Source organism: Trichoderma harzianum, assembly GCF_003025095.1.
Source record: "Trichoderma harzianum CBS 226.95 unplaced genomic scaffold M431scaffold_5, whole genome shotgun sequence".
Classification (NCBI taxonomy): Eukaryota; Fungi; Ascomycota; class Sordariomycetes; order Hypocreales; family Hypocreaceae; genus Trichoderma; species Trichoderma harzianum.
In genome coordinates, this window is record NW_020209253.1 from 1,997,973 (window position 1) to 2,023,144 (window position 25,172).

Here is a 25,172-nt window from a genome sequence, read left to right on the forward strand (position 1 = left end):
CTCTTTGTCTTCGTTACGCCTTCTCGCTTGAGGTGTGGATGGTCCGGGATGCCTGTTAGAGCCAGTTCCCGCTGCTCTTTCGACCAGGGTTCCGGGACGAAGTTTAGCGAATGAGGTTATGGCTTATTTTTTCTTCCTTGTCGGGTTATGTCGCTGGATCGCCAGTGCTGTATATGAAAAGAGGCATTTGATAATTTCTTTCTCGGCAGTCTCTCTTCCGAGGGGACTTTGCCAAGACGAAGCCGATGGCAGGTAATTAAGATCGCGAGTCAAGTTGTGTTATCGTACGAGTTTGGTGGCAACGTTGAAAATTGGAGCTGAGAAGATCAACCAACGACGTGTTTTAGTATAGGTGGGCGAACTTTGTAGATCAATCTTCTCCAGACCGCGTCGGCCAGTCTTTTGAGTTTGTAGGGTTTGAAAGCAAAGGCGCCAACAAGCACGCAAACAAATTCATCACCCTTCACTATAGACTCACAAAGTTGTAAATTTCAAAGCACCTTTTTTCAAACTACCTAAATCGAATTATCTGGCTATCTAGCCTGTTGCGCGCAATATGATTTCCTTATTTCCATTCCCATATCCCCATATCCCATTCCTTAGCAGCTCTCATGGCTGAATTGTGTTGAGTTTACTCATACATACAAAGATTAGTGCTCAAGGGCAATTATTAATTCTCCTTACAATTCCGATTACGCCGTCGGAAGAGATTTCCCAGCGTTGTAGCAGGCGTGTTAGAGATCTTCTTGCCCTCAGAAGGGACATTCTCCACGGGCGAGATCGGCGCAGCTTGCTCAAACAGGGTGTTGGGGCGAGCATGGGCAGTCGAAGGTCGACGAGCGCTGACATCGTACCGCTGAAGAGAGAACCGGTGAACGTCGTCGAGAAACGTCTGCTGTGGCATGTGCTCTTCGGATATGCTATCCTCGTAATTGCGGTCTGGGCCGGTAGCAACGTCGCGGCCTCTGGTATTAGTCGTGTTCGCACGGCTTCTTCCCTCAACTACTGGCAGGATGGTCGCCTTGTTACCTTGAGCTCTGTGTAACGCGAAGCTGCTCACGTTCACCGAGGTGTTTGGCTTTCTCTCCATGACTCTTTGGACTGTAGGCTGTAGAGGAGTATGGAGCCGTTGTGTGCCTCCGCCTGACATTGGAGGAGTCTGGATTTGTTGTGTGCCTCTGTCTGGCAGTGGAGGAGTCTGGAGTTGCTGTGCGCCCCTATCTGGCACTGGAGGAGTGCGGTGTTGCTGTGTGTTCTTGTCTCGTCGGCGAAGCATCAGTGTAGCCTGTGCAGGTGCCGTAAAGACTGGTGCTACCGGCAACTGTGGGAGCTTGGGAGGAAGGACAAACGGTTTTGCCGCCTCTGGATGCTTTTCCAAGAACGCCTTTTCATAAGGACCGACCCCGAAGAACTCGTCCAAATCGCTCAGAGTAGGAGAGGGTTGTTTTCGTTGCTGAGACGGAGAGCCATTGCTTAGTGAAGCAGCACCATATAGTTCATTCATAGAGCGAGCAGATCTTGGTTCCGCGCGCTGGGCTGCGTAGCTTGTTTGTTTGCTTGGACCAGGCTTGGATGGAGTGATAACGGCCGAACTAGAACTGCTTGAGTTGGAGCTATCAGATAGATTTCGCGGGATTCGAATAATGTCCGTATTCTTATCAGCCTCATAAAGAAGAGATCCAGGCAGAGGCACAAAGCCAGATTCGTACGACTTGATTTTCTCATGGAACTTCTGAGGAGCTCCGCTCACCAAGTTGCTCCCCTTGCCTGTATATATGAACGGCTGGATGCTTTCCAGAATATCGGGATTCGTCTTGGACTTCAAAGGTGGTTCATGTAAACCATGCTTTGGCTTCGCGATAGAGGGCTTCTTGGATAGATTAAGGGGGGCTGGCTGAAGCTCTGGTTCCATGTACTCGTTGGTGTTCCAAATATCAGCCGACGAGGCTTGAATCTCGGTGCTCTGCTTCCTCTCCACCAACTGAACTTGGCGGGCATCTTCAACACAGAGGCGGCCGCCGGACTGGCTAAGGATACCCTGCACCATCTCTTCTGTGGTGGCCCTTGATCTTTGTTCAGCTGAGATGGGGAAATGCGTCAGCGAGGAGCGATCGGAAGACACTGAGTTGAACGAGGCACAGCTGTAGCTAAATGGAATACCAGGGCGCACAGGTGATGCTTCATTTGGCATCTTAAGCTGCTCAGGGTGGTGGCGAGCTGTCTGGGGAGTTTTGGGAGCATCCTCAATTTCCTTGCCGCTGCCGTTGTTGCCGAGAAAGACGGCAGTTCTAGCACTATCATCCGAATAGATGGACGATGTTTCAAAAGTGTCATCACTAAGCTGCGGTGTCGTGTTCTCAATGCTGTCTCCTTCGTCACGCACGGATTCTGTGACTTCTTCAGTTGTGGGAGAAACGGGATCAAGCCACGCGCCTCGTTGACAGATTGGGGGCGGCCATAGATGTCGGTCGTCAGAGTACAAGTCTTCTTCTTCTTCACTTACGCCAGTAGATACGGAGGACACTGTTGATGTGTGAGGCGGATTCTCAGCCTTGTGAGTCGTCGATACGCTATTTCTCATATCAGTATGTTATTTCAACTTGGCGGGAATTCAAACTTGTAGGCTCAACTCACCAGCTTTGCCTCACATATTCAGGAGCGAAATGGCCCAAGACTGGGCTTTCCTGACCAGAAGCCTGCACAACTTTATGGGCCTGCGGCCTGCCTAAAATCTGGTTTGCCTTTCCCGACTCCACAGGTACCAAGTGCATCAGAGAGGAAGTCATATTGTCAAGATTCAAAGACAGCCGAGGCGGTTTAGCAGACACCGATGTCTTTCCCTTGACAGTCTCCACGGAGTCGGCATCCGAATCATGTCCTCGGCCAAGTGGCTCCAAATCCATGGGCTTCTTCTCTTCATCGCCAGTACCGAGGGAAAACCGACGTCTGATGGCTGCTGGAAGCTTAGGCAATACGAGAAACTCTTCCCAACGAGGTCCCCAGAGCCAAACTTTCCTAGGAGGAGGAAGTTCGCAAGGGCGCTTTTCCTTTTTGGCGTTGGCCTCCTCTATAAGATAGAGTCTTGTGTATTCCATGTTAGATAGCCGTGGTTGGCACATGCTGTATCTGACTTCAGGTTTGCTTAGTGATGCTTGTTCTTGAGCGGCAGCACTATCTTGCTTTCTCATGGCGCTGGCTCTGTCTACTGACTGCGTAGAAGGGGCTCGCTGACTATACAGGCTGTGTTGGCTGTTTCGAATACTTGCTTCGGGGAAAGATGCCGTACGGAGATAGAAGCTATCTCGAACTTGACCTTGAGCGGCTTTGGGGCGAGTAGGCGGCGGCTTCGCCAGCTTGGTGGTCGACTTGGCTTTCTCACCAGCAAGAACTGAGGCAATCTGAGGAAACTTTTGCATTTCTGGATGCGACCGCATTCGTTGAAGGAGCTTGAGACTGGTTCTTGTGATTGTTGCCTTCATAGACTCAGGAATGTCTGGTGTGGGGGGAACCGGCGGGATGTCATCATCTTCTCTCTTCTTTCTCGCCTGCAACTGCTTCTTCTTGGCTGGCAATAGCTTTTGCTTTGTCTCCAACAATTTCTGCTTGGCCGGCAATGATTTCTGTCTCGTTGGCAACGACTTTTGCTTCATCGGCAGCTTCTTTTTCAACTTTTTGCTGGGGTCAAAAGTCTTGACATCAACCTTTTCTCCTTTGACAACAGTTTCGCCGCCAGCATCATACTAAAACTTGCGGCGATTTTTCTGCTTGGGGAGGAGAAGTCCGAGCTGGGCCTTTTCTCTCGAATTAAGATTCAAGTCTTTTGCGAGAGGATGTTGGTCAAAAGCGGTTTTTGACAGAGTGGAAGTGTTTTTGACTCTCAACTTTGGTGCAGATGAATGGTCAAAAGCAAATGCCGCTCCGTCGGTTTTAGAAGGAGAGACTTCTCGTCCCGGGAGACCTTTCAGCAAAGGATTGGGGACAGGGGGCGCCGATGCCACGAATTCTGGCGAATTAGATCTTCCAGAACCAGTCAGACTTTCCACCTCACGGGGGCTCTGGGGAGAACCTTTGAGGATGGATTTGACCATGACCACGGAATTGGGGGTAAAGGAAGGACGGCGAGGTCCTGATCCTGATCTTCGGCGAGAAGATTCTTTCTCTGCTAGCTGGAGGACATTGAAGCAGAGAGACTCGATTGTCTTGAACTCCTCAATGTATTGAGCGAATGCTTTGTACGCCGCTTCATACCTTGGCAGACTGCACCAGATAAACAGCTTCTCTTGTATCATGGCTTGCTGTTTGTCGCTCGACGGGTTGTCTCCCAAGAGATGGTAGAGAACCGTGAAACGGATGCAGCCGAGAAGAGAGTCAGTGCATGGAACAAGACTAATGTCGTCTGAGTTTTTCAAAAGGTCATGAGCTGGGAAGAGAGCGTTCACAACTGCCATAATCTCCACAGAAGGCTTTCTGGTGACTTTCGCTTGCTTCAACTCTTCAACAACCATCTGAGAGGAGGTTAGCGGTAGAACAAGTGTGCAGCTTTTGGGAGATACTTACGGATGCTCTGAAGCCCATGTAAAACTGGTTAAACTTTTCCGTAGCCTTTCTATTCAGCTCTTGAACCATTGCCGCTGATCCATAAGCAGGATGGCCGGCTCTGAAAATTAGAGGAGTCTCAGCCACGAGGCGACGGCGCCGAAGCTCGACAGAGTTGAGATCAGCGAGGCCATCGAGTACTTTGTCGGGAACTAGGCCCCCATCCTCGGGTTTCTTGAAGACGTTCAAAGTAAGCTCTCTCAGTTTGTTTCTTGGGTTGCAGGAGGCTTCAGGAGTCTGGTGAGAGGAAAGCCGCTTGACGTGCAGCCGCAGAGCCTCTCGCAGGTCGACATCATTATCAAAACCTCGCTGTCTTTTTTGAACTGTCTGCTCAAAACCAACATGCTGAGGACCGCATCCTAATGCCTCCTTGTCGACAAGTTCTTTGAGAGGATCAAGAGCTGTGGTGAGCCACCAGTCCAGGTACTCCTGGGGAGTGAGTGGCATTCCGATGAGCGGTATTAGAAGTCAATGAATTGTGAGTTTTCGAGTAACAGGGAAATCAAATGTAACGAAGGAGTGAGAATATAGAGGAGAAAAAAAAGAAGAAAAATACTATGCTGAAACAAGGATGATGTAGAGGTGTTCAAGGGGTGGGGAAAAAAAACAAGATTGAAATAGTAGTGTTGCAGATGGTTAGGATAGAGTACTGGGAGGTGAAGAAGGTTAGGTAGAAAGCAAAAAATCCCCCCAGCCTCGAGGGAGACCAAGAGGGGGCATGTGCCAGTAGGCAAGGCAAACGCGTTTGGCGGCGGACCGTTCAGATGACGCTCACTTCTGGCATGGGAGTCTAAGTGGGCATCTGAGTTGAGAGACGGACAAGACAGAGAGCAGGAGCTTGATATTCCTTCATCACGATCACGAGGAGGGAAGATGGAATATACAAATTCGGTATATAAAAAGAGGCATGGCTGGAGACTCAATTGGCCTGTTTTAGAGGCTCTGATAAGCATTGTTACTTGTAACTATCCCTGGTCGAAGATCGAGGCCAAAGTCTAGATGTCCGATCTAGAGCTGGAGCCCCGAGATCGACTCCATCTCTCCCACCAGGCAAGTGCCAGCCCACATCACGCACGGCCGCAACTGCATGCATCGAGCTGGCCCGTCACGTGTGGAGGGCCGAGCTGAGGCCCCTCTTTTTGGATTTTGGTCTTTGTTTACAAAATTGCTTACAAAGTTGTGGGTTCGGTTGATGACGCGGCTGCTTGCTGAGTGGGAGACAAAGACGCGTTACGAGCCCTGAGAGAAATATAGGCACATGTAGTAGACACAGAAGCATCGCAGGATATGTACGAAGACAGCAGAACGTGTGATGTATGGCAGTATCGTATCTGTATAGCTGCATTAATCAATATATACCACTAATATACTATCCGCAGCATGCATGGAATCCCACTAGTATTAATCAATCGATCAAGACAATTGACCCCTGCTATTTGATGACACGCGAATCTACAGGGCCAAGCAAGGGATTTAATTGATGCGTAAAATGCAACGCGCCACAAAGCTTAGGCTGGGGGCCACGCACCAATAATATGCCCACTGGGAGGCCGCCGGTGCCAGAGCCAGCAATTCCAGCGAGCTGTGGGTGCTGAAGCCCCTTTTGCGCCAAGAGACGTCAGGGGCATGGCAACTGAAAGATTCGTGTCCAGGTAACACAGCAGCAGATGTAATCGGGATTGCCAAGCGCTGCTAATTGGACTAAGGTACAAGGTAGTTCATCTACACTCCCGAGCGTCCCTCAAACCTCAAAGTCTTTTGTCTGGCTGTTGTAGTTTCAATCTCCATCTGCCAACGACTCATCTAGAAACACGATGCTACGCCAAAGCAGCCGCTTGACTCGGCATATCCCCCCGTCCATCCCCAGCAGGCTGGGGCGCAGCAGCGCGCGACAGTTATGCAGGCCCCGGTTTTCCACTCAGGCACCTCGACGACACGCCGGTACGTTCGTTTACTGATACTATTCGTACTATTCGCTTTGTACTCATCTCGACGTCTCTTCTTGGAACTTGGGAGTTGCTCATACTGTTTCATGGCTGCAATTGGGGCCAATGGCTGTTTGAAAACGCACATGTTGTACTACCATCACGCGTCTCAAGTTTGTGTGCAATCGGCAGTCTCGTAGCCGAGCAGTCCGTGGCTTTGTGTACATATGTAGTCTTGTCTTGGAGTCGCTGCGAAATGTCTAAATAGTACAAGATACAGTGCCCAATTTCAATCAAACTAACACAATTCATAGACGAGGGATTCCCACAGTCATCGTTCTCACAGTCATCCTCTCATAGTCGTCATGATGCGGGCAAGGAATCTCTACTCAAGAAGATGGGCGAAAGTGCCGCCACCACATTTGCCTCCATCTTCGTCCTTGCCTTCGGATTTGCTGCTGCCGGCTACATTTACCATAAGAGCTACAAAATGCTCGTCTTGAAGAAAATGACGCGCGCATTCGAACCAGGTGACCCAGTCCTCGACCTGGCGACAACCGCAAAGGAAGTGCCTCGAACAGTGGCTCCCGAGGATGAGCACTGGGTCCAACGCCCTGAACAGGAGCATGTGGACAGAATCATTGACGGTAGAGAATCCGGCCACTACTATCTCTTTATGGGAGAAAAGGGAACTGGCAAAAGCAGCATGCTCATCGAAGCTATGCGTAAGACTGACGGTGATGGCGTGGCCATGTTTGAAGCTCATGCCGACACTGAAATCGTAAGAATACGTCTGGGAAAATGTCTCGACTATGAGTTCCATGAGGACTACATTGGAGGCTACTTCAGCGAACGAGGTCCTCGTGAGACCACTGCTCTGCTTGATATCGAACGAGCCTTGAACAAGCTAGAAAAGGTGGCTATGCTGCTCGTCCAAAAAAGAAGGAAGCCACTCGTCGTCATTGTGAACCAGCTGCATCTTCTAAGGAACAACGAAGAAGGCAGAGACCTGATTGAGCTTTTCCAACAGCGCGCTGAACAGTGGGCAGCCGCAAACCTGGTCACGATGGTCTTCAATACTGACGATTACTGGGTATACGAGCGGCTGAAGCTCCTAGCCACTCGCATGGAAGTTCTTGCCGTTACTGATTTACCCAAGTCCCAAGCCATCAATGCCCTGCGGAAATACCGTATGCGATATTTCAAGGAGATTCCTAACCACCACGAGCTCGAAGACGTATACGATCGCATCGGCGGCCGCTTAAGCTTTTTGAACCGTGTGGCAAAGAGCAAGGATATGATTCGCACGTGCGAACAGATCAAAGACACCGAGAAGAAGTGGTTTCTCAACCAATGCTGGATTCTTGGCTCAGAGATGGATGACGACGTGATGGATCAGCAGAAATGGGCGGTACGTCTTATATCTATATCATTGCATCCCAACACTCACCTTCACTTAAAGCTTCCACCCAGCTAACATGGTCGATACCCCCATTTAGGCGGCTGCTATGGTTCTTGCCCTGGCGCTTGTTGACAAAGAGGAAGAGATGGCCAAAACATACGATCCAGTCGTGGGTCACCTGTTGCCAACATTCCCTTTCCACATCGCCCAGGAGCTCATGACCCGAGCCGACTTCATCCGAGATCTCGATAGTCTGAATCTCTTCACTGTCACCAGCCAGGCAGATGTTCGCGCAAGCAGTGTCCCGATGCACCTCGCCTTCAAGGAGATATGCGCCGAGCCTCGATTCCGGAAGCACCTGGAAGATACCATTCAGAGAATCTCTGATATTGAGAGCTTGGGTCGTACCCGAGAGCTCGTCGCCAAGGATCTGGTCCTTGGTGGTGAATATGACATTCAGACAACCCGCAAGGGCATCACGGTCAAATTGAAGCAGCCGGAAGAAAAGGACGACTAAGCAAAACGGCAGCAGTTATTAACAATTCATGCACAAAATCAATTGGTACGAATAAAAGCAGCATTTGATGAGATATGTATCCGACGACGGTTCGAATACAACAAAGGCGACGATAATGGATGAAACGGGCTTTGGAGTTCGTTGCGTTTACACAAGATGGCCATACAACGGCAAGCAATTCCCTTGAGTTTAGACACAAAGAGAGATGGCGGGCGACCTACCTTGATGGTCTGGTCAGAGCTGGAAGACTCTACAATATTTCATTTGTCATTTCAGAATTCATTGTACCATACATATTTGGCATTACTTTTCGATTTAGTTGATTGTATTACCTAGTTTTAGATAATACCCTTTTCCTTATAATACATATCTGTTTATACCTCTATTTCTAATTCATGCTTGAGCAGCCCCCCATTTAGCCGGGCAACGTACAGACTCTTGATTGTGCATCATGCAGTGCGGGACAAAGAAAGACAACATGGCTGAACACTTGTTCTGGAAATAGGTCGAATGGGAAGATTTTATGAATGTTTTATTGTGCATCAACGAATTTATGTGTTTTTGGTTCCTTGACGTGCGCTTCCAGCCTCCTATTTCAAATTTCCGGTGTGGTCTAGGGTAGTTACAGGGTAGGGCTGTTTGGACTCATAATCACCCCACTGCAATTTGACTGGTCAGCGCACTATCGTCTGCGACCTTGGCGTCCCTAACGCGAAAGCTACGCGCTCGTGTACCAACTGTTAAGCTGCCTCACCGACAAGGCACAAACATCGCGGTTGGGCCAAGGCCAGTCACATCCCTCGAAATTCCAAGTCCCATAATATTTTCGGAGCAAGTCGAGACGGCCAAGGACAGGGACAAGCACAGCGAAGCTTCATCTCCTCGCCACTCGCTGCTGCTCTCATGCCTGCCAACGCCAAATGGCCCGATTTCCAGCTGGCTTCCAAATTGCGCTATTTCATGGGCTCAAGTGCACCTGAGTCGACTCAATCGGAAGCGACCTCACAGCTCGACCCAGCAAAACGCGAGCAACTCGAATCTGCCCAGGAAGCCGAAGACGACCAGGATCTGGGAGGCCAGGCATACACTGCCTCAATGGCTGAGATTGATGACGCTCGTGTCGAGGAGATGGAAGATGTCGACAACTACCCCGACGAAGGCGAAACTGCCGACGTCGATGTCGACTTTGGCGATCTCGAAATGTTTGACAGCAACGCGTCACAGCTCCCGTTTTCTTCGGGGGCACCCCAATCCTTAAAGTACGAGGAGCCTGAGTTTCCTCCATCTAGTGATATCGCGAAACGCGCCAAATCTAGCAAGAAGAAAAGCAGGACGTCTGATATCGCAGCCGATGACGACCATCCCAATGCCGCCACCTCAAAGCGCAAGAAGTCGAAGAGAAAGTCTTTGCAGCATACCGAACTCGCTGAGGATCAGCCTACCGACATAAATCAATACACATCGAGTGCTCCCGCCGCCGAAGATGACGAACGAGGACCCGATGCGCTTGAAGATGCCACCACCGAGATGGATGCACTGGATTTGGTGCAGGCCCAAGCCTCTCAAAAGAAGAAGAAGAAACGGAAAGGGTCCGACTCCGTGGACGGCAAGCGAAACAAGAAGAGAAAGGGCATTGAAGATGCTCACCCGGCTGTTGTTGAGCAGACCCAAGACGAGACCGAGAACCTGGATGCCAGAAACAATGCCGCCAGTCCCCAACTCGGCACAGCAATTGAGGATGATGTCGCCGATGCCGATGAGCAATTGTCGCCCAGCGTTGCCCGTGCTCGCCGTCGCAGCCAGACGGGAGAGGAAACTCGCTCGAGGGAGAATAGTGTACCTTTCCGAGCTCAAGTTGCCCCCATGGCTCCCATGGCAATTGATTCGCTTCCGCAAGAAGAAGCCTCAAATGACCAGCGAGAAACATCTGGTGACCACGTAGATGATCGTGATGACGAGGAAATGCTCAACATCGCGCGAGAGGTATGGAGAGAGCATAAGAGTAGCCAACATGAAGCGAGCAATGGGGCAAACGAAGCGAACCTTGATCAGAATGCAACCGGTGTCAATGGCTCTGGAGATTCTGCTCAAGCAGAGGAGCAGCCAACTGAAAGCCCAGCACGACGGCGATCTACAAGAACAAAGGTGAAACCCGTGTTGCTTGTGCAGGAGACCAAAACGGAGACGCCTTCCAAGAAGAACCGTCAAGCACTTGGAGAGCTGCCGTCCCCCTCCGCCAACACACCAAAGCCAAGGGCACGAGCTAAGCGTGCTACTAAGAAACAGACGCAGCAGCCCTTGCAGCCCTTGGAAGAGGATGCTGAAAACGCAGAATATGAAGAGCCACCGGCGAGAACAGGCGATTCGGGAAATTACACGCAAGGACGATTCACGGAAGCCGAATTCGATGGCATTGCCCGCGTCATTGAACAGTTCCGCGACGAATATGGAATGACACAAGCTGAAGTCAATCAGGTAAGGCCCAGTTGCACCGTGCCCACCATGTTCTTCAAAACTGGCTTTGCTGGTTGGAATCAGATCACTTACCCTGTATTAAAAAATAGATGATCCAAGCACCTGGAGGTACAACAGCCGGTGATGCTCATGCACGCCTCTGGTACCGCCTCTTTGAAGTGTGCCCTGACCGCAAGAGACAAAAGGTCATCAACGTTGCTCGCAAAAAGTACCATAATTTTGTTGCACGAGGAACATGGACACCGGAACAAGATGAAGAGCTCTCTCAGCTCATTGCCGTGCATGGAAACAAATGGTCCGAAATTGCTGGTCTCATCAACCGCCATCCCGAAGATGTCCGAGATCGGTATCGCAATTACATTGTGTGCGGCCCGTACCAACGTAAGGATGTGTGGAGCGAAGAAGAAGAGCAGCTGCTGGCACAAGTTGTCGAAGAGGCAGTGGAGGCTATTGAAGAATTCCGAAAAGAACACCCCAACAATCCCATATACAAGAAAAACATTGAGGACATAATCGACTGGCAAGATATCAGCAAGAATATGGAAAGAAAGCGAAGCCGGCTGCAATGCATCACAAAGTGGAAGGCAATGCAGAATCGCCTTTCTGGGAAAAAGAAGGACAAGAAGTCTACCTCCGAGAAGAAGCCCGCCTCCGAGAAGAAAAAGCGCCCAGAGCCTGCACCTGCTGAGATACCTGTTTCGGAGGAGGATATTTCTTCTCAGCTTGATTCAGCTCGTCAACAGCTCGCAAGTATGCATGAAGAAGAGCAATATCGTTTGGTGTTGGCGATCCAACAGGCCTCTGTGCTTTTAGACTCTGATATTCCTTGGGCAAAACTCCTTGATAAGAAGTTCCGAGGCCAATGGAGACTTCACACTCAGGTATTGCTCTGGGACCGTCTGAAACAAACAGTCCCCGGCTGGGAAACTTTAACAGTACTAGACGTTGCTCAGCACATTATCAATGAATATAACCGAACGGGAGGCCTGCCTGAAATCAATGGCAGTGGCTACGATGATGATGAGCGAGAGAAGGAAATTCTTCAGCAGCTTCGTTTCCGCAGCAGGCCAGCACCAGCACCAGCACCAGCACCAGCACCGAAAAGTGCCGAGTTTGTCGAGGATTCTGGTGCAGAGGAGACTGGGGCAGCTGAAAACAACAAGGCTGACATAACTATTGATCCAGCTTTGATGGAAGCGCCACCGCCTTCACCTCCAAAGGCCACGCCAAAGCCGAAGAAGACATACTCTAGGAAGGGCAAGTCGAAAAAGGCGACTCTTGACATCCAGGACCCTATCGAAGACAGTGAACCGGCTATACCCTTAGCTGCTGCTGATGAGGGCGAAGAGTCAAATCTCGAGGAAGCGCAGACTCCCCAGATAATGATTCCTAAGAAATTCATGGCGACCAAGGGCAGAAAGGAGGAAAACGGCGTTGCTGCTCTGCCGGCGGAGCCTTATTCAGACAGCGATATGGATGACATGGAAGATCTCCCGGCTAAGATTCTGGCCTAATGCATGCCCATGATGGCCCTATTTTATAATTGCGCAACATTGAGATTTTCACGGATTGGAGGGTATTCGGGTAATGGTTTGGAATTGAGCATTTGCCTATGCTTGAGTGCGGGTATTCATGGATGATAATTGTGGCTGGATGATAAGACGGTTCGAGTTTGATGAACGTGTAGATGTCAAACAAAGAATTGGCTCGATTTGTTTGTAAAAAATCAAGAATTAGGATGCTCGCCTGCTTGAATTTGAGTAGGCTGCTTTGTGCCAATGAAAGATGCTTAGATGTCAGTAAATGCGAGCTCCATCGTGAGATTTTATTGATTTTCCCGTGTCGCTACAGAATATGCCGAAGCTATAGCGAGGGCCGAGATGTTGGTAGCTGTTATAACTTACAGACAGAGTTGGCGTTTTGTCGTTGAGAGCCCAATTTAGCAGAGACCCTGTAATATGAGGACAGAGCTTGAGTATGAAACAGAAACGATGATACGATAAATCGGACTTCACATGGTATGGCGAAGTAAACTGCCGATTGATCTGCCAGAGTGGGTGCATGCGTATTCGGGTCTTAGCCATGAAACCCCCCCTCAGTTGGCGTCTCTCAGCTTGCGGCCCAGCAGCTGAAACCGCTGTTGCCGAGACTAGGCCCAAGTGTCTGGCGTCTGCATCTTCTCTCCAATTTCTATTGATTTAACTGTTGCTGGGCGGATAGCGTGGCTTTTCTTATAGCGTGCTTGCTCGACGACGGACAATGGCCATGGAGGATATGGAATCACGGCGACAGAGAGTTGCCGTGGTTGGCCTAGGTATGTCTTTCGCCTTTGCAGTATTCCATCAGCATCAGTTTATGCTCTAGTACGAATTCCTTGACTTTATCAATTCTGTTTGGGATGCAAGAGAGATACGAGGAGAGCTAACGGCTGAACAGGGGCTATGGGGATCGTGGCTGTCAAGAACTTGCTGGAAGAGGGCTTCGACGTGGTTGGATTTGAACGCAGCAATTATGTCGGCGGCTTGTGGCACTTTACAGAAGATGAAGAGATGCTGAGCATCATAGAGTGTGAGTGGCCATGGCGATGTGATTCTGACCTTGATATGCATCATCCTTCCCTTTGTTATGGTTCACGATATTGTGCTTGGCTATTGTTCTAACTGCTCCCATTTCCATTTCAGCAACTACGGTCAACGTGTCAATTGATCGAGTGAGTCTTGATCACCGTTTGCTAAATGAATAGATGCTCTCTTACTGACCTAGTTCAAAATAGGCATCCTTTACCGATTTTCCTTTTCCCGCTGGTAAGCGCCGCGCTTTGGCCTTTTACTCACGTCCTTGAAGACGTACTTTGCAAAACTGGCAGCTGACATTGACGACACAATGATAAGGAACCTCGACATTCTGCACTGCAAAAGAGGTGGAGAGCTATTTGGAAGCCTACGTGGAACACTTCGACCTCAGACCCCATTTCTGCCTTTCTGCGAGTGTTAGGTCGGTGTCCAGAGAAGAAGACGGCGGAAGATGGAGGCTCGACTTTGAAAATCGGCCGAGCGAGTGGTTTGATAAGATCATTATGGCTACGGGTCCTCACATCAGACCTATGATGCCTGTGCTTGAAGGCGCTGAGCTGTTTACTGGTCGATTAATTCACTCGAAAGCATTTAAAAGGTGAGCTCGCTGGCATTATCGAGCTGCTTGAGCACGCCCAGAGGATCTAACAAAATCCAGACCTGAAGTCTTTTCTGGGCAGCGAGTTGTCGTCGTGGGGCTTGGAAACACGGGAAGTGATATTGCAGATGCACTTGTTGGCCATGCATCCGAAATTTCGATATCGCACCACCATGGCGCCGTTATTGTATGCAAATGCTTTTCTTTCGTTCTTTCACCTCATCTGAAAATTGCTATATATGATGAACGGAAACTGACTGACCTTTGAAAGATGCCTCGGCTCCTCGACGGGGTAGCAGCCACAAGCCGCATATCGTACAGGTTCATCAACCTGCAAGGAATCCTCAACAGACTATTTCCCAAGTTTGCCGAGAGACTATACAACAAGACCGCTCGACAAATCATGACCGACGCATTTGGAAAGGTCGATCCAGCTTGGGGACTTGACCCAGCCCTCTCGGTTCTGGTGGCCAACCCGGTGATTTCCGACACGCTCATTGCCAACCTTCGATCCAAGGCGGTGTTGTCGATTAAAGGCATTCGAAGGTTTCTTGGAGGTCGACAGATAGAGTTGACCTCTGGCGAAGTCATTGAAGCAGACACAGTCATCTGCTGTACGGGATACAAGAACGATTTCAGCCTGCTGGAGAAGGCATATGATCCGTCTTCTATGCCTTCAGCTAGCTGGCTGCAGGCTCCTGGCTCGAAGAACCGGCCATATCCACGGCTGTACCAAAACGTCTTCTCCATGAGTGCACCTGATTCGTTGGCCTTCCTCGGTTGTGTCTGGTTCGTCACTGGTGCGTTTTGCCTTGCTGATCTTGCCAGCATGTGCATCGCGCAAGTCTGGTCGGGAAAAGCCTCGCTCCCACCACGATCGACGATGCAGCAATGGGTAGACAAGCAAGAGAAGAGGATATGTACTCTCGCACAGAGCGGAGCTGTGATTCCCACGGCAGTACCTCCGAGTGAATGGCTCTCTTGGGCAGATAAAACAGCTGGTACGGGCGTGGAGGAGAATGTGGGCTGGGGATGGAAAGGATGGATGTTTTGGTGGCGAGAGAGGAAGCTTTGGAAGATGGTTATGGACGGTCCGTTTACTTCGGCCTTTTGGAGGTTGTTTCCTGGGAGGAGAAGGCGCTGGGAGGGTGCAAGGGCGGAGATTTTGAGAATAAATAAGGAGGTTGAGGAGAGTAGAGCGAAAGCAAAGCTGTTGGCGGCTGGGAAGGCGACTAAACAGAAAGAGGTTTAGATGAGAGATGATATTAGGATATGGTTTTTGTAGCGATGAATGTTGGAGTTGGAAAAACGAGCGATCTAGAGTAGACATCTCTTACATGTTGCCGCAAGCACTTTTTGAATTGTTTAGCTAGATTTCAATCACCTATGCTTCTTTCATGATGTATGAGTTTGACTCATGTCGCTGTATTTGGTTGTTTTGAGGATGCAAACATGGGGGCTTCGTCTTTGTTGATGATTCATGTCCCGAACCCATGTCTGAAAGCATCGCTGCCTGCTTGTGGCGCATGTGATGCCTCTTTGCTTTTTACCGAGAACCAGGTAGTAATAAGCACATGACGTTTATTCGCAGTTTATAGCCTCTCCAGATTGAATAAAACTACTCGTATTCATCCTCGATAGGCAACTATTGCATGCCGATCTCTAGAGTTGAGGCTATAGCCTAGTCTTGTAAAGTAATCCCGCCTAGCAATCTGCCGGCCATGGGTTTCGGCACCGAACAAAAGAACGCCGAATTGATGGTGGACAGAAGCTACCGAGTTTCTGTGTAAGCTGATAGCTGAGATCTGATGGCTAGGTGGGGTCGCGAAGCCTTCCGATACCCCTGCGCCTAATTATAGCCGGCGTAGAGCAAAAGAGAGAAAATCTACTCGCTGGCATCATCAAGTTCGCTTCTCTGCTGGTCCATGTCCGAAGTCCTGGAGAAAAAATCCCGCCGCAAACAATCGCCTCGGAACTGCGGCATGGATGGCTAGTTCTCATTCGTGATCGGTGCTTCTACAAGGTCTTCGGGTTTTGCATGGCGACTTGGTTATTTTTCGGTCCATAATTCATTCATTCATTCGTTGTTTTTGACCAACAGCTGCGACTGAAGTCCTAGCGCCAACAAATTGAGGCACGAGTGTGCTCTGTATATATATCGAGACAAGAGACGCAATGCTCAAGATCGAAATCCGAAACCCCTCACGCATCAATTTCAATCATTCAGCGCAGGCGACCTGATTTGCCAATTTCGTTGATTTTATCTCTTCAGGCCTGCACAATGGCATCTGTCGAGGCTCTTTGGAGCGACCTCACTTCGAGGCTGGACGAGAGACAGCAGTCTATTGCTGTCGCCGTCATTGCTACTTTTCTCGTCCTTATTCTCACAACAAAAGCCATCACCGGAAGCTCTACAACAGTGGACGCAAGTGGCAAACACAAGATTCCTGCATCGCCGAGCTACTGGCTTCCGTTTCTCGGACATGCGTTTTCCATGGCTCAAGGCGGCTTTCTGGCCAGCATGCGGAATCGATTCACAGACGGCATCTTTTCTCTGAAAATGGGCGGCAAGATGCACCACTTCATCTACAAGCCTTCGCTGGCTGCGGCACTCTTGAACCTGCATCGCCCGGCTTCTGAGGAGCAAATGCTGGCAAATCGCCTCCTTGGATCTACTTTTGGAGTGAGCAAGAAAGACGCAGCCATTTACAACAAGATATTTCCCGAAGCTCTGGCTCTATACAAGTATCTTAGCTCTGAGCCGGGTCTCAGCGAGATCACTGGGGGGGCTCTATCGCAAGTGAAGCAAACTATCAATAGTTATGTCACATTCAGCCCGAATCCTATGGATCAAACCGAATGGGAGAAGATGGCGGATGTTGATGTTATTGAGGAGGGCGACAAAGGGGTTCCCACCACTCAAGTCGACCTGATGGAACTGACGAGGAATTATGTCGCAACAACAGCGATTCCAGCCATCTACGGCACTGATTTTGTCGAAAACTTTCCCGAGCTGTGGAAATGGATGTGGATATACAACGAGGCTTTTGTTCTGCTGGCTATGAGCGTTCCCTCTTGGATTCCCTGGCCGCGTCTTCAGCGCGGAAAGCTGGCAAGGAGACGTCTTCTAGCATTTCTGTACGAGTTCAATGAAGCCATGGACAAGCACATGGACGGCGAAGAGGTCGACCCCAAGTGGCAGAATCTGGACAATGTCAGCCAACTGGTCAAAAGCAGGATTGCGCTGTTCAGAGAGCATGGAGTGTCACTCGACGGCCGTGCGTCCTTTGACCTGGCGCTGCTGTGGGCTTCGGTTGCGAATTCCAACCCCCTCATCCCGTGGATGCTCTTTGAGCTTTACCGGGATCCTGTGCTCTTGGAACAAGTTCGTGAGGAGATTGCGCCATATGTCAGAGCCGTGCAGCCAAAGAACGAGTTTGGATCTGCAGTCTGGGTGCCGCCGGTGCTGGAAGACATGGATATCGACGGACTGATAACTAAATGTCCGCTCCTTAAAGCTTCGTACATTGAAACTATGAGGGTTTATTCTTGCGGCTGGGCCTTGAAGATGATGTACAGCGATACTGTGCTGGAAGCAAGAGGGAAAGGCGGAGAGTCCTTCTTGTTGAAGAAGGGGACTTACGCACACGTCCCTCAAGAGCTGCACCAGTTTGATCCGCAATATTTTTCAAACCCGACTGAGTGGCAAGCGGAGAGGCATGTGCGCGAAACAGTGGATGAGAGCGGCAACAAGGTCCTTACAGCAGAACTGGGGACGATGCGGCCATATGGTGAGTGTTTCGCTTCCCCTTCAGCGCTTTGCCTTTTAACTCCTTTTACTAACCTTTTTACAAATAGGTGGCGGTATAAAGATGTGCAAAGGAAGGCAATTTGCGCTGCGGGAGATGTTGCTGTATGCAGCCGCCATTATCACATTTTATGATATGCAGCCGCCCAAGGGGGGATCATGGAGCGAGCCTCAGACGAGGAAACTTGTTGCGAACAAGCATCCGAAGAAGCCGCTCAAGGTATGGATCAAGCGAAGAGGGCTGCCGGTTGAGGGTGGGGAGAAGCGAAGATAGACGAACAAAGAGACATATTTAACGAGTTTCATATTTGTGCCTATAATTCTGGGTCATCTTGGCCAACATTCTGGGCTGTGTGAAGCTGTAAGTGATGATGCTGTAGCTTGACTCTTGTTGGCTCTTTTGTCAGCAAGTGATTCGTCGGAAATAAGACAGCAGCTCTCAGTGATGCTCTTCCGTTGGTGCATGGATAACAAACAATCAAACAAACAACTAGACTAGACTCTCCATACGGAGCACTCTTATCTCAATCTCACCAATCTGCGCATGTATTTCCGTCCAACGTCGGCGAAGCGGACATTCCACTGAAACCAACTCCGTCTCGCCCAGTGGACCGGCCGTGATGCCTCAGGTGTGAAGGATGACACCATAGCGTCGCCGGCTCGCGAACCGGAGCCGAGCTTCAAAACGCCGGGACAAAACACAAAACATCGATATTTCTGCGCCAATTTGCTGGACTTGTCCAATTCTTTGAAATTACACTTCTTGTGTGACTTCAATCCTCTAAAGCCCATATTTGGTCCTTGCAGCCCCTCGAGAACCGGCACACGTGCGCAATCTCCCCGCCAAAAAGCTGCTATCGCGGGGGACTTGCATCTGAGCCGCGTGAAGCTCTCTCCCCCCCTCCAGCAAACCCGCAAAGCTCTTTTTCAGCTTTCCTTTCGCAGCTTCAAGGATGTTTTCCCTTGAAGGGAGCCTACGACAATGATCCCCCGAATTCTGCCTCGCGTGCCGCTGGCCTGCCCGCGATGCAGCGTCGCAAAGGCGCATAGCCTCCCGCCGTGGCTCCCGCAAAGGCCGATTGCTTCTTCTCTCCAACTCCAACGACCCCTCCGGACTTCGGCGGTGTCTCGCCGCGAGCAAGCGCCGTCGCCTATCCCCGAATCGCTGAAACCTCCCCCGACGAGCTCGAAAACATCTCCTGCCGAGACGACTATAGCTGCTGCTGCCAAAGATGCTGCTGCCAAGGGCGCTGCTGCGAAAAAGCCCAAGCCCAACAATGATCCTCTTGCGACTGTGGATAAGTCTGCGACGGAGCAGCGCAAGGCCGACTGGGCCATTATGAAGGAAATGTCGCGATATCTGTGGCCCAAGGGCGACGTGGGCACAAAAGTGCGTGTGGGACTTGCCGTCGCTCTTCTGATCGGCGCAAAGGTCCTCAACGTACAGGTGCCCTTTTACTTCAAGAGCATTGTCGATTCGATGAACATTGATATTGCCGCTGTCGGCGGCACTGCGACGACGGTAGCGGGTGCCATGATTATCGCATACGGAGCTACTAGGATAGGCGCTACATTGTTCCAGGAACTACGAAATGCTGTCTTTGCGTCGGTTGCGCAAAAGGCGATTCGCGGCGTGGCTCGGAACGTCTTTAACCATCTCTTGCGACTCGACTTGAGCTTTCACCTCTCCAAGCAGACAGGTGGACTGACGCGAGCCATGGATCGTGGTACAAAGGGCATCAGCTTCCTCCTTACGAGCATGGTCTTCCATATTCTTCCGACGGCATTGGAAATTAGCATGGTCTGCGGCATCCTTACATGGCAGTACGGAGTCAGATTCGCAGCGGTAACGGCACTGACTATGGTTGGATACACGGCTTTTACAATCTGGACGACGGCTTGGAGGACAAAGTTTCGCAGACAGGCCAATGCCGCCGACAACCGAGCTTCGACCGTGGCAGTGGACTCACTGATCAACTACGAGGCTGTTAAGTACTTCAATAACGAGAAATTTGAGGTTTCTCGCTATGACAAGGCTTTGAGGGAATACGAAAAGAGCTCCATCAAGGTGGCCACCTCTCTGGCTTTCCTCAACAGCGGTCAAAACGTCATATTTTCTACGGCCTTGACTGCCATGATGTACTTTGCCGCTGAGGGAGTTGCTGCGGGAACTCTGACTGTTGGAGATCTTGTCATGGTGAACCAGCTTGTCTTCCAGCTATCCGTGCCGTTAAACTTCCTCGGCTCAGTGTATCGCGAACTGCGACAGTCCCTCTTGGATATGGAGACGCTGTTCAATTTACAGAAAGTCAACGTAAACATCGTGGAAAAGCCAACTGCGAAGCCTCTGGCTCTGATCAAGGGTGGAGAAATCAAGTTTGAAAATGTCAGCTTTGGATATCACCCCGAAAGACCCATCCTGAACAACTTGACAGTCACCATTCCTGCTGGAAAGAAGGTTGCCGTTGTTGGTCCCAGTGGTTGTGGTAAATCCACTCTCCTAAGACTTTTGTTCAGATACTACGATGTCCAGGGTGGTCGTATCCTCATTGACGACCAGGATGTTCGCGACGTCACTGTTGATTCCTTGCGCCGGGCCATCGGTGTGGTGCCTCAAGATACTCCCCTCTTCAATGACACCGTCGAACACAACATCCGCTATGGCCAGATTGATGCCTCCCACGACCAAGTTATCGCAGCCGCAAAGCGGGCCCGCATTCACGACATCATCGAGAAGTTCCCAGAAGGCTACCAGACCAAGGTTGGCGAGCGAGGCATGATGATTTCTGGTGGAGAGAAGCAGAGGCTGGCCATGAGCAGACTGCTCCTCAAAGACCCTCCGTTGTTGTTCTTTGATGAGGCGACTAGCGCGCTTGATACACACACTGAACAGGCCTTGATGATGAACATCAATGGCATTCTTCGTGAGAAGGGACGCACAAGTGTGTTTGTGGCTCATAGGCTGCGAACCATCTTTGATTCAGATTTGATTATTGTGCTGAAGGAGGGGCACGTTGCTGAGATGGGCACGCATAGAGAGTTGATTGACCGTGCTGGTGTTTACGCCGAGCTATGGAGTGGTAAGTCTTTGTTTGTATGAATCATCGTGACGAAATCATTTACTGACAATTCTTATAGCCCAAGAGACCATGTTCAGCGAAGATGGTACGGAGACAAAGGAGGCGAAGGCAGACGAGGAGGCAGACGAGGCGAACGAAGAGACTAATGAGAAGAAGACGAATTAGACCTTTGCTTTCGTAATTGGAAATTGACGAGGTAGCTGGACATATGTATGATAATGATATGCCGGCATGTACTCGTATATGTATATGTAAAATGATACCTTAATCATCTTGATTGATGGGCACCCTGGCATTCGTAACTGCTTTCTTTTTTCTGTTTCCTCTGCTTCTTTGGGCGCCTTAAATGACTTGAGATATGTCATATCGGAAAGTCTTATTCGCTTGCTCTAGATGTTTAGTCGGAGGAAGGGTTGATCGCATCTCATCCGTTGCTTGCGTGTCGTTCGCTGCGAGCTTCTCTTATTCGTCATGCGGCCCTCGATTTGTGGGTGATGGTCCTGATCTATATCCTCCTCTTTCTGTAGCATCAGCTGTTAGACCGTGCCATCTTCTTGTATGTTTCAAATATTGATATGTGTAGTATCGGCCGTCGAATGTGTGCTATAATAATGTTGGGTTGTTTGTGACAAGTTCTATTATTCACCAAAATCAGAGATGTGTGTTGTTCTTCATTTTGTACCGCTGCCACTTTTTTGTACAACGTATCTTGGCTCAATGTAAATGCTGGTGGAAGTGCGTCTCTGTTGTGTATCGAGTTGGCAGTCAATCGTCTCCTGAAGGTGGAAAACCGGGAAAAAACTTTAAACGAGACTCTTGTCCTTTGCAAAAGGACGTCACTAGGTACTCTTCAATTGGATGGCCAATATTTGACAAATGTAGGATATTTTTCGAAATCTTGATGCTCTGTATTCTCTATCTTCATAACAACATTATCATCATTCGGCACATATCTAGCGTCTTTAACACCATAATCTAGAAGGACATACTCTAGAATAACTCGTGGAAATGGCAAAAAAATCAGACCATCATTCATTTGTAGAATTCTCACTTTCGGTTGCAGTGCTCCTAACCAGCTTTTCCAGTAACTCCGCAGCCCTTCGTGCACCTCCTGCTTGCTCAAGTTCTTCGCCCAAAAGTTTCGCGTTCAATGAATAGCTCTCGTCCGAAAGGACCTTTGTGGCAGCTGTTTTGACTTGGCTGAGTGTAGGATTGTCCGTTCTAAGGTCGATACCGGCACCGCACCAAGTTACTCGAGCGGCTGTGTCCTTTTTGTCTTCCGACTGACCGGCGCAAAGAAGAGGAACTCCATGAGATAGTGCCTGAGTTATGCTTCCATAACCACCATTAGTGATTAACAGACTTAATCGCGGGAGTAGGAGGTAGTAAGGTAGCCAGTCAGCATAACGAACATTAGCTGAGAATCCTACTTGTTCCTCGATCTTCTTTGAGTGCGGCGACACCACGATGAGGAGAAGTGTCGAGTCGTCCTTGAGCGCCTGAACTGAAGGTATGATTAACGAAGTAGGATCCGTCGCAAGTGTCCCTTGAGTAATTCCAACAACTCGTGAATGTGACACTACATCTTCCCACCAAGAGGGAAGCTGTACTTCAGCATTTGGATCTGTACACACCAAGGGGCCGACGTAGGTTATCTTCTTGTGCTGCTCCGAGTTGGGATCCAGAGAAAACTCGAGAGTAGAGCATGAAGCTTGAATGTGAAGATGGGGGCTGTATTGAAAGGACTCTGGCGGCTCTCCATATGGAAGCATCTTTAACCCAAGTTTGAGTCTCTGCTCATTAAGCACAGGAGCCAAGAACAAAGGGAGTAGAACCCATCGGTTAACGAGCTGCAAGATTCCATTCAGAGCCAGACCTGGCCACGAAGTAGGAGGCCACATTCCCGACACCGGCAGAGGAGCTGCAGCTCCTGAAGTGTAGAATGGAATCACCCCAAGAGTGGCGTACACGGGGACTGCGCCAAGTTCGTAGAGAGCGCGGGCGCCACCAGGGAAGACATCGACAAGAAGAGCGTCAGCAGCGAAGTCGGCCAGAATAGCTCGATAGTCGGCAACTTGAGCCAAGAGACGCATCGCATGTCGACGAAACTCTCGGTCGAGGAGGCCTGTGGAATTCTCGCTTTGAAACGATGCGTCAATTACAGCGATGGCTCGAGTCTCACTGAAGGTTGCTCCAGTGGCTAGAACGCGATGCTTGTGTTCCGCACTGGCCAGCCAAACAACTTCGTGGCCGCGATGCACGAGGGCTTGGGCAACGGCCTGCATTGGGTAGACATGGCCCGCTGGAAAATGAGAATGAAGAAGAAACTTCATCGCGGCTGTTAAGGAGCGCCCGAGTCGAGAAACTCGACGGGCTTGAGAGGTGTTGTTTCTGGGGCACTTTGGTGTGTAGGCTACGTTCGCGGGGCTCGGATGGTGTTTTTGGCTGCTGATGTTTGATGGTGCTGATGCGTGAGGGATGGGCGTTGAAGAAGACTGAGCACAACAACACAACAGTCCAAATAGCAGAAAAGTTGAAGTCAATGAGGTCTATTTGACTACCCTGAATGTTAAAATACGACTGCGATATATACTCAGTAGCTGCTAGGAATAATTCGTCGTGAAATAGATTCTCTTGATACATTTGACGGTTACCCTACTGTAGAAACAGAATTGTGGCAATAGTACATATATGGAAACGAAGCCCTGGCAGAGCTGAGGCTGGAATCGAATTATGTCTGTAATAGAGTTATATTGTCCAGGGAAATATTTTTGCCCATGGGAAATAATTCGAGAGATCTTCCGAAGATCAATACTTACAAGGGTTACCTTCTTGCCTCGAATCAATTCTAACGATGAAGTTGAACAAACATGACGGTAGCTGAATCGAGCTCTGAATACCCATGCATCAAAGGAACTTTTCGTTTCTTTGTTACTTTCAAGCTGGCCTATAATAGATATGGAAGAAGATCACTTATCTCCCATTTTTCCTTTCGGTCGCCGCTTACTCCCAAGCAGATAGATACATGTAGATTTGGATCGAGAAAACGAGAAGTTGTACGCGAACAAAATACGCTGTGGGAAGAAACTTGGGAGATTTTGGAACAGACAGTGGTCAATGAATATAGTCATCTACAAATGCTAATCTTGGCATGGCCTTTTCCATTGCTGCCGTGACAATGCGCAAGGGAGGAAACAAATTTAAGTCTAGCGGATGAGATATCCTGCCTTCTTTGTGTGGAAAAAAAAAAAAAAAAAAAGGCTCTGGCCTCAGCACCTCCAGTCGCTCTTGTTCATCCAATATTCCCACACCTACGATCATATCCAAACTCTTCGATGTTCAAGTAGCCTCCAGAATGTGCTGCGACGAAGGTACGGCTTCTTCGCACCGGATGGACCTTGGCCTCGATAGGCACCCCGTCACTTCAGCTGCCCCGTCGCCTGATGAGAGCGCCATGCGAAGAAGAGAGAATTTTGTGGTCGCTCCCAAGTCGTTGTCAGAGCGCATCATATGGGGTGAGAGTAGGCGAAATAGAGCAGTCTTTCCTATTTCCCCTGAAGATCTCAATCGAGGATCAACAAAGATCTCTTCAATCAGCTTTGACGAAGGCACGTTCGTTAACCAAAGTTGATTAGACTCTTGGATAGGCGAAAAGAGTCACGGCAGAGAATGGGATCACAGAGACTCACTCGTTCCGATTCAGGACTAGGAGACTCTCTGCCGAAAAGTCAAAGACCGTTAGCAAGGCTGTCACCGGTGAAGTTTTCCGTCATTTCCTGGACAACCTCTTGTTGGCCGAATATTGGGGGAGCGTCGGAACTTTCGGCTTGTAATGATCTTGGACCTATTGCTGTCAACATAGGCATAAGTACCATTCAATGTTGGAAGATGGTGGGCATTGAAAAAACCTTTGACCGATTTATTTTGACGCAACATTGAAAGTGGCTCACGGAGAGTCAAAGAAACAACTTGCTATTTAGAAGCAAGATTTTGGCGAAAAGGGGGGGAAATAACACAGAGGGATCCAAGAGGGAACGCTCAAAGGCCAGAGAAGAGATTACGAGAAAGGTTCAGACAGACAAGGTGCAGATAGGACAGTATTGGGAGGTCGTATATGGTGCAGAATAGTTGAGCAAATCAAGTGGAATGAAGTGACGATAGAGAAAGAAGACTCGATACGAAAAAGAGGAGGAAAGAA

The 25,172-nt window shown here is 49.6% G+C and overlaps 6 protein-coding genes across 6 annotated transcripts; 4 read left to right on the forward strand and 2 right to left on the reverse strand.

The window, feature by feature from the left end:
• Positions 1 to 670: 670 nt before the first annotated feature.
• Positions 671 to 5,043, reverse strand: M431DRAFT_82547 (hypothetical protein; the record flags this gene model as incomplete). Its single annotated transcript, XM_024923181.1, has 5 exons — positions 671 to 1,159; positions 1,229 to 2,570; positions 2,635 to 3,740; positions 3,876 to 4,505; positions 4,558 to 5,043. The coding sequence occupies 5 exons, from the start codon at positions 5,041 to 5,043 to the stop codon at positions 671 to 673; spliced, it is 4,053 nt and encodes a 1,350-aa protein (XP_024775648.1).
• A 1,324-nt stretch (positions 5,044 to 6,367) lies between these two features.
• Positions 6,368 to 12,755, forward strand: M431DRAFT_114468 (hypothetical protein). Its single transcript, XM_024911905.1, has 6 exons — positions 6,368 to 6,537; positions 6,836 to 7,932; positions 8,021 to 8,404; positions 9,254 to 9,774; positions 9,841 to 10,915; positions 11,005 to 12,755. The coding sequence occupies exons 1-6, from the start codon at positions 6,411 to 6,413 to the stop codon at positions 12,427 to 12,429; spliced, it is 4,629 nt and encodes a 1,542-aa protein (XP_024775649.1). The 5' UTR covers positions 6,368 to 6,410; the 3' UTR covers positions 12,430 to 12,755.
• A 363-nt stretch (positions 12,756 to 13,118) lies between these two features.
• On the forward strand, positions 13,119 to 15,433 carry M431DRAFT_530439 (hypothetical protein). The gene is made up of 7 exons (XM_024920793.1): positions 13,119 to 13,229; positions 13,352 to 13,483; positions 13,597 to 13,625; positions 13,689 to 13,719; positions 13,807 to 14,086; positions 14,147 to 14,273; positions 14,358 to 15,433. The coding sequence occupies exons 1-7, from the start codon at positions 13,175 to 13,177 to the stop codon at positions 15,336 to 15,338; spliced, it is 1,635 nt and encodes a 544-aa protein (XP_024775650.1). The 5' UTR covers positions 13,119 to 13,174; the 3' UTR covers positions 15,339 to 15,433.
• Positions 15,434 to 16,367: 934 nt separating this feature from the next.
• Positions 16,368 to 18,168, forward strand: M431DRAFT_82518 (hypothetical protein; the record flags this gene model as incomplete). The annotated part of the gene is made up of 2 exons (XM_024923176.1): positions 16,368 to 17,877; positions 17,945 to 18,168. 2 exons carry the CDS (start codon positions 16,368 to 16,370, stop codon positions 18,166 to 18,168), a joined length of 1,734 nt encoding a protein of 577 aa, XP_024775651.1.
• Positions 18,169 to 18,876: 708 nt separating this feature from the next.
• On the forward strand, positions 18,877 to 21,139 carry M431DRAFT_82613 (hypothetical protein; the record flags this gene model as incomplete). Its single annotated transcript, XM_024923190.1, has 2 exons — positions 18,877 to 20,974; positions 21,033 to 21,139. The coding sequence occupies 2 exons, from the start codon at positions 18,877 to 18,879 to the stop codon at positions 21,137 to 21,139; spliced, it is 2,205 nt and encodes a 734-aa protein (XP_024775652.1).
• Positions 21,140 to 22,002: 863 nt separating this feature from the next.
• Positions 22,003 to 23,259, reverse strand: M431DRAFT_494417 (glycosyltransferase family 1 protein; the record flags this gene model as incomplete). Its single annotated transcript, XM_024917247.1, has 1 exon — positions 22,003 to 23,259. The coding sequence occupies one exon, from the start codon at positions 23,257 to 23,259 to the stop codon at positions 22,003 to 22,005; it is 1,257 nt and encodes a 418-aa protein (XP_024775653.1).
• Positions 23,260 to 25,172: the final 1,913 nt, after the last annotated feature.

Coding starts and splice junctions, on each gene's coding strand:
- M431DRAFT_530439 (XM_024920793.1), top strand. CDS start 13,175: ATGGCCATGGAGGATATGGAATCACGGCGACAGAGAGTTGCCGTGGTT. Junction 13,626..13,688: donor TCAACGTGTCAATTGATCGA/GTGAGTCTTGAT, acceptor AGTTCAAAATAG/GCATCCTTTACCGATTTTCC. Junction 14,087..14,146: donor CACTCGAAAGCATTTAAAAG/GTGAGCTCGCTG, acceptor AACAAAATCCAG/ACCTGAAGTCTTTTCTGGGC.
- M431DRAFT_114468 (XM_024911905.1), top strand. CDS start 6,411: ATGCTACGCCAAAGCAGCCGCTTGACTCGGCATATCCCCCCGTCCATC. Junction 6,538..6,835: donor GGCACCTCGACGACACGCCG/GTACGTTCGTTT, acceptor CACAATTCATAG/ACGAGGGATTCCCACAGTCA. Junction 9,775..9,840: donor AGCAAGAAGAAAAGCAGGAC/GTCTGATATCGC, acceptor GAAGTCGAAGAG/AAAGTCTTTGCAGCATACCG.